This window comes from Glycine soja, chromosome 14 (genome assembly GCF_004193775.1).
Source record: "Glycine soja cultivar W05 chromosome 14, ASM419377v2, whole genome shotgun sequence".
NCBI classification, from domain to species: Eukaryota; Viridiplantae; Streptophyta; class Magnoliopsida; order Fabales; family Fabaceae; genus Glycine; species Glycine soja.
In genome coordinates, this window is record NC_041015.1 from 44,299,700 (window position 1) to 44,307,378 (window position 7,679).

Genomic DNA, 7,679 nt, shown 5'->3' on the forward strand with positions numbered 1-7,679 from the left:
TAATAGACCAAAATGATCTTTTAGCCTTTCATTTAGGGGATGTTTGGAATGGGGAAAATTTTTGTTTTCCAAGAATCATAGGTTGAATATTTGATATCCATTTGATATTCATTATTTTTATATGAAAATGTAAACCAAACACACTTTTATAATTTTTCATATTTGATATCCATTTTAAAAAGATAACATTTATAGGTAAGGATGTTTCTAAAGAATATTTTTTAACTAGTTTTCCACTTTTCAACATCTTACTTTCTCGAGTTTAATTTTTTTTTACTATAATAAAAATATCATATTACTCATTTAATATATTACTAAAAAAATATCATATAACTTTTTGATTTTCAGAAAATTTATTTAAATATTCTCAATCATCAGTCAATTTTTTTTATCAGGAAACATATAGGCCCCTTTAGTTTATCTTAATTAAATTCAATACATGACCTTTGTCACAGTATACAGATATGCCATGTCATGATGCTACAAATACATGGTTCTCAAATATAGAGAGAAAAATTAAACAAATGAAATTAAAGTGCGTGTTTTTGTTGTGATTTTCTACTTTAGATAGAAAACTCGCGACGCCAAAATGGTACCCCACAAGGTGGAACTCGAATGAATGTGGCCAAAGAAAACCGCCACATTCAACCGTTTCCCATAGCATTGCACGTGTGGGGTCATCCGCGAAACCCACAAAAGCATCATCAAACAAACGTATGCAAAACATAGGAATAGAGTTTTGGTACTTTTGACTTTTCAATTTTTGGTTACCCCACAGCCTACAAACAAGTGTGTCTGTACCTGTGAACTGTTCATAACATTGGACATTAAAAAACATCATAAAGTTTTGAGATTTGCTATGTTATGTTTCTATTATGCATGAGAATTGAGAAGTACCTTTTCAAATCTCAATTTTTTCCATATAAAGACATGGTGTCACATTTTGTGTTCCTTTTTTCTCTTTTCGATTATTTTATTTTTTTAATTTTTCTGGCAACCAAACATTCCCTGGAAGGAGAAAAAAAGAGGAAACAATTGTAACGAGATAATACTCATAGAACCCGGACAGTGATTGGGCTACATGGTTTCTTTTTAATTTTGGTGCCAAGTTTGATCAATGGTTTTCATAGTTTCAAAATTAAAATCGAATCTTTTGGTGAAGACACACGAGAACCATCGATTGTGGAGAATTGAAAACCAAGCTATAACTGTTTCCGGGTACTCTCTTTTTATGTGTACAAAATACACAAAAAAAATTTCTCTTCCCTTCTGGACTGTGCTTTTGATCATTTTTCTGTATTATTATTAATTTGTGCTTCGACGAAATTGTGACAGGGTGAGACTGATCCTCCACTTTCAATGGTTTGCATGAGAAGTATAGGAAGGAGAGGTGAGTTTTAACTTAGACTTTATTCTTCAAACTTAATATGATTTTTGAATAGACATTTAGTGGCTCTTGAGGGTTTGAAAAAGAGATCATGTTTTGGTTCTGTCTTGTTTTGATTGAAGGAGGTGTCCAATTCTTCTCCGTTGTATGTATGTGCTTATATAAAGTGACCACTAAAAGTAAAATGTTGTGGCGCCACGTTAACGATTGTGTATCTTACTACATGTTATTTTATATTGAATGGTAGACTGTGATGATTCTGTTGAACGGTCAAACGTGATTCTGGTTGTCATTTTTTATTTCGTTGGGTGGAACTTGTGGGTTCTAGAACTCGTTAAGGTTTAAGAATTTGATTCCCTTTTGATATTTTTTCTCCGAGAATGTCATTTTTAAATAACCTTGATTATTGTTCCTGGGAAACAGCATAATTAACAGATGATATTTGATAACTACGTGTCAATAGGAATAAACTATGAAACTTAATGTGTCTTTGGTTAACTTATTTTGTAATTTGTATGTAGAGTTTCAAGACCTTTTGCTTTATTTTTCTGTAACTTCCATGATTAGGACTTTTGGCTCTTTGTTAGAATCTCGAGGTATTCCTACAGGAATCAAACTTAGGTCTCATCTCTCACATACTCAGTATGTGTTGCTAACTTAACGACACACATTAGGTTTTTGGTTGATAAAGCTTTTATATGTAAAATAAGGTAATTTGAACATGCACAATCTTACACATCACTCAACACTAAATTTCACTATCAATTTCCCTAAATTTCTAACTGATTTGTCAGATTCTTTTGTTTATATCCCACATGCTGGTAGACCCTTAATATACCCCGAGTCTTTGTTTGATTAAATCAATCTTGACGTTTGACATAGGAAACCAACACAAAGGCTTCTATTTCTATAGCTAGTTGTGATGGACCACAGTTCAACTTCTTTCTATATTTTTACTTTTTGGACTCCTTAGTTTTTGAATAAGCACAGCCATTGCAAGTTGTCAAATAATTTAATAATGTTATACTAATTTGTAGCAGCTGCTAGATACTGTATGCTAGTCAGTACCTTCTCATACTATATATTTCTTTCTCCTCCATTCTTCTTATGAAGCAAACTACTGATTGTTGCATTACATGCGCACCTGAATTTAACATTCATGGATTGTCTGGTTAGAAGTAAACATTGATCTGTTTTAATTTATTTTCTTTTTCTTAGTCATGCATGACACTGACATGTATGTGATTAGGGTTCACACCTTATTGTGGTACGTTTTCTATTTCAGCTTGACTTTAGCATTTGACTTGTGAAGTAATATAATCCAAACAAGCTTCAACAGCATTCTTTCTGTTCAACAAGTCTTCACTGTTTCAACCAGTGACCTTCACCTTTCTCTCTGCATCTTCTCCCTCTTAAATTAAATTTTTATGAATTATTGCTCAGTTAGTAACAGAATTAAGGTGCTTGTGTCTTTGATTTGCTTCACTTTTGTGTTGAACACTAGAGCTGCAAGCATCATGGTATGCTTCAGAAACAAAATTTACAAGCATAGAAGGGTGTAGGAGCCTGTCTTGATTGCAACATGAACCATATTGTTCTTGTGATTCAATGCTGCAGTTAATCTGTTTCCATCACTCATTCAAGGAACTAAAATTTTCCTCACTGTATTACAGCTGGAAGTCATTGTTGATGTCCTTAATGGGTGATCCAGCTGATGAAAATCTTGAAACTAAAGAGATGGATGCAAGAAGTTTGTCATTTTCACATGGTCAGGAACCATATGTCCACAAGGTTGGAATTCCTCCAAGACAAAACCTTTTCAAGGAATTCCAATCCACTGTAAAAGAAACACTTTTCGCGGATGATCCTCTGCGGTCCTTCAAGGATCAATCTAAGTCCCGGAAGCTTGTCCTTGGAATTGAAGCCATTTTCCCCATAATTGGCTGGGGGAGAACTTATAATCTCACAAAACTTAGAGGGGATCTTATTGCTGGTCTAACTATCGCTAGTCTCTGCATTCCTCAGGTAAATTTGCTTTAAAATGCTGATTTTTAGCTTTAGAAGAATAATAGAATGGTAGATTCTAATATTTATCTTGAAAAACAGGACATTGGATATGCAAAGCTTGCAAATTTAGATCCACAGTATGGATTGTGTAAGACTCTTGTCTCATAAACAGCTCAGTTTGCCTATGTGTTTACTTTGGATATTGGATTGAGATTTTGTTTCCTTTGCAGACTCCAGCTTTATTCCACCACTGATTTATGCTGTCATGGGTAGTTCTCGTGACATTGCAATAGGACCGGTGGCAGTGGTTTCTCTCTTGCTGGGGACTTTACTTCAGAGTGAGATTGATCCCATTGCAAATCCAGTAGACTATCGACGACTTGCTTTTACTGCCACTTTCTTTGCGGGGATTACTCAAGCAACACTTGGGATTTTAAGGTACGCTACTTTGACTAGAGGGATTGCATAAATCTTCCTAGCACTAATGTTTATGACTGCCTTGTACATGGGCAAGTTGCTACCATCCTCTAATGAAAGGCTCTACTTTTTAATACACCTTGATGACATTCTGGCTGGGTGGATCTTTTGATCAGGTTAGGATTTTTGATAGATTTCCTTTCTCATGCTGCAATTGTTGGTTTTATGGGGGGAGCTGCCATCACAATTACCCTTCAACAGCTCAAGGGCTTCCTTGGGATTGAAAAGTTCACAAAGAAAACTGATGTTATCTCTGTGATTCATTCAGTGCTGTCATCAGCCCATCATGGAGTATGCTTTCTCTTTTTCCTCTCTATACCTGCACACAATATTTTTTACAGAAGTTTTATTCTGAAGATGCTTGTAATACTAAAACTGATTAATATCTAACATATTGCAGTGGAATTGGCAAACTATAGTAATTGGAGCTTCCTTTCTGGCTTTTCTTCTGTATGCTAAGTATATTGTAAGCACACCAATTCATTTGTCTACATATTCCATAAACAGATTATGAATATTGTAAATTATTTTCTCATTATTGTATTATATATGGATATGCATCAGGGAAAGAAGAACCCGAAATTCTTTTGGGTGCCAGCAATTGCCCCATTGATATCTGTTATTCTCTCTACCCTTTTTGTATTCTTAATCCGTGCAGACAAGCATGGTGTTGCAATTGTAAGTATATATATAATATATATTAGTATATTACCCTCCTGATGCTGAATATGGCAGATTGTAACTGTAGTCATATGATTAAATGCATGTTTGGTGGAGTTATTGTTTGGGAAATATTTACTTTCTTTGCAAAAGCATTCTCAGAAAATTACAAGAAAAATTGCTTTTTCTCCCCAAAATATGCTAGTTAAAAAATACACTGAGTGCTGCAAGACTGAAACAGTACTAGTTGCAGCAGTAGTAAAGCTTTTTTGTTTATTGATGTGTGAAGGTAAAACATATAGACAAAGGGCTCAATCCTTCATCTGTCAAGGAAATTTATTTTACTGGTGATTACCTTGGGAAAGGTTTCAGAATTGGCATCGTGGCTGGCATGATAGCATTGACTGTAAGCAAACATTGACACTATTATCTTCAATGAATGCCGGTTACTTTTATGTGTTGTTATGAACCATTACATTTCGGTTATCAGGAAGCCACAGCAATTGGAAGAACATTTGCTTCTATGAAGGATTATCAACTGGATGGAAACAAAGAAATGGTGGCATTAGGAGCTATGAATGTTGTTGGTTCAATGACTTCTTGTTATGTAGCAACCGGTAATTCCTTTTAGCTGCTATAAGCCTATAAATCATACTAAAACTGCAGAAAAAGGGACAAAAAGGATAAACTATAGGGGATAGTTAAGTGTATTTTACTCTAACAATTTTGTGGTAATTTGTTTCATAATTTATCAAGGAAATGCATGTAAGTGGGTTCTACACTAATTTTTTATAGGTTATAGACTAATCTCTTGATATCTACAGGTTCTTTCTCTCGCTCAGCAGTAAATTTCATGTCTGGCTGTGAAACTGCAGTATCTAATATTGTCATGTCTGTTGTGGTGTTCTTAACCTTACAATTCCTCACACCTCTTTTCAAATACACTCCAAATGTCATTCTTGCTACAATAATCATTTCTGCTGTCATCAACCTTGTGGATTATAAGGCAGCAATTTTGATATGGAAGATTGATAAATTTGACTTTGTTGCTTGCATGGGAGCATTTTTTGGGGTTGTTTTTGCCTCGGTTGAGATAGGACTTTTAATTGCAGTAAGTACCAAGAGTCCAAAGCACAGTTATCCTATGCTCTATGATGATAATGTGGTTTCTGATTGGTGGTGTTATTAACTTGGATAATTTTGCGGTAGGTCTCTATATCCTTTGCAAAGATCCTATTACAAGTCACAAGGCCACGAACTGCAATTCTGGGGAAGATCCCTAGGACTACTGTCTACAGAAACATCCAACAATACCCTGAAGCCACAAGGGTTCCTGGTGTACTGATTATTAGAGTTGATTCTGCAATATATTTTTCCAACTCCAACTATGTTAAAGAAAGGTAAACTTGTTCCTTCTTTGTACTTTTAAGTTTTAACAGATTATAACTTTTATCAAGATGTCTATATTGAATAGAAATGAAAGAATCCATTATATACAGTTGTCTACTTCTCAAGCTTTTTGTCTCAATAATCTAAAATGATACGAGAAATATTATATTGTTCTGAAAATGTCAGGGATCACTAGATCTGTTACATGTCATATGAAGTTTCAATGTTAATGTACCAGGATAAACCCAGTCAGTATCAAATATCTTATGTGAACTGTTTAGCTTTATGATATTTTAAACATGCATGCCATTATAGCTTATATAAAGGGAGGTTAGTTTTGGATTCCAAACAGGAAAGACACGCTCAAAAACAAAATAATTCTGAATGAACCAATTGGATAGTTAGACTATCTGTAGCTACATTACTCTTTGGAGGATTTGTATCTTAAATTCATTCTTGTAGAATTGAATTTCAAGCTATTCTACAGAAATAAATTATGTTTGTCCCTTCTCATTTACATTATTACTCTAAAATAATAACTTCACAATCTATTTCTTTCTGTTTTGGGAATTTTAAAACCTATTTCTGTTGTCAATAACCTATTCTCTTGCAGGATATTAAGATGGCTGATGGATGAGGAAGAACTAGTGAAAGGAGATTACCAAACAAGAATTCAATTTTTGATGGTGGAGATGTCGCGTGAGTATATTTTCCCTTGTCACATTTTCCTCTAGTAAGTGCATAATTTCAATTGTTCTTAATCATGTTTTTATTGCAGCCGTTACCGACATCGATACCAGTGGCATCCATGCCCTCGAAGAGTTATTTAGAAGTCTTCAGAAGAGAGATGTTCAGGTAAACATCAAACCATCTACTCTAGCAATTCTAAATGATATATTCTGTGACAATTATCTTACTTACCAAAGCACCTCTTTGACCAGCTTGTTCTGGCAAACCCTGGCCCAATAGTAATAGACAAGCTCCACACATCAAACTTTGCTACTTTGCTTGGTGAGGACAAGATCTTCCTCACTGTTGCAGAGGCTGTTGCATACTGTTCAACAAAGCTGGCTGAAGAACCTTGAAAAAAAATTTGGAAAATGTGATTTTGCCATAGTGGACATGGAAATGAGGTGAAGTAATGAAGTTGGGGGGTGGTAGAGACCAACCTGTGGCTTTCAGCTGTGTTACCTTTGTCAAGAGAGCATGGTCACTACAAAAAGTTGTTACTAGTGGCCTTTAATTTGTGCTAGTTAGTGCTTTTGGGGTCCCTATTCTATAAGTGAAAATAAAAAGTTACATGTAAAGGTGCGCTTGTTGTGCACTCCAATGAGCATTAACTCAGGCCTTGGTTTGTTTTCACTGGAATGTCCACATTATCAAAACCCAAGTGTCTCTCAATATGAAATTTCTCTTCTTGTTTTGTATTATAAGCTCCAGTTCCTACCTTGGAAATGGTCTGTTTTTTCCACTTTATATGTACTGAATGACAATTGTAGATTCACAAAGGAAAGTTTTCATTCCACGTTTCTTGCAAATTCTCTCTTTTTCTTCCATCTTGTGAATGTAATTCTTGCTGCAGTGAGGTTTGGTTTCAGCTTTAAGCAATTGTAGTGATGACAGAGGAATAGTGGTAGTAGTGCAAGACAAGATTAATGTAGCAGGTACATTATGTTTTTCATTTTTTGATGTGAGCTAGATTTCGATGTGATTTTTGCTTTTGTATGTCGAACAGAGTCGCAAAACGCGCCACATTCAT

The 7,679-nt window shown here is 34.8% G+C and overlaps 1 protein-coding gene and 1 long non-coding RNA gene across 7 annotated transcripts; one reads left to right on the plus strand and one right to left on the minus strand.

Annotated features, from left to right (window-relative positions):
- Positions 1-930: 930 nt before the first annotated feature.
- Positions 931-7,458, plus strand: LOC114385465 (sulfate transporter 1.3-like). Of its 6 annotated transcripts, XM_028345558.1 has the most exons (15): positions 931-1,218; positions 1,336-1,390; positions 3,061-3,412; positions 3,494-3,542; positions 3,625-3,832; positions 3,988-4,162; positions 4,272-4,337; positions 4,436-4,549; positions 4,821-4,937; positions 5,022-5,148; positions 5,356-5,642; positions 5,741-5,931; positions 6,534-6,619; positions 6,699-6,775; positions 6,862-7,445. In XM_028345558.1, exons 3-15 carry the CDS (start codon positions 3,077-3,079, stop codon positions 7,003-7,005), a joined length of 1,977 nt encoding a protein of 658 aa, XP_028201359.1. In that variant the 5' UTR covers positions 931-1,218; positions 1,336-1,390; positions 3,061-3,076; the 3' UTR covers positions 7,006-7,445. The 6 variants fall into 6 exon arrangements, with proteins under 6 accessions (XP_028201359.1, XP_028201363.1, XP_028201362.1 ...); XM_028345562.1 differs by lacking the exons at positions 931-1,218; positions 1,336-1,390 and adding an exon at positions 2,356-2,439; XM_028345561.1 differs by lacking the exons at positions 931-1,218; positions 1,336-1,390 and adding an exon at positions 2,360-2,447.
- On the minus strand, positions 3,454-6,968 carry LOC114385467. The gene is made up of 2 exons (XR_003660877.1): positions 6,842-6,968; positions 3,454-4,190 (listed from the first exon to the last, which is right to left on the minus strand). It is a non-coding gene; the product is annotated as an uncharacterized LOC114385467 (long non-coding RNA).
- Positions 7,459-7,679: the final 221 nt, after the last annotated feature.

Coding starts and splice junctions, on each gene's coding strand:
- LOC114385465 (XM_028345557.1), top strand. CDS start 2,996: ATGCTGCAGTTAATCTGTTTCCATCACTCATTCAAGGAACTAAAATTT. Junction 3,833..3,987: donor GCAACACTTGGGATTTTAAG/GTACGCTACTTT, acceptor TCTTTTGATCAG/GTTAGGATTTTTGATAGATT. Junction 5,932..6,533: donor TCCAACTATGTTAAAGAAAG/GTAAACTTGTTC, acceptor ATTCTCTTGCAG/GATATTAAGATGGCTGATGG.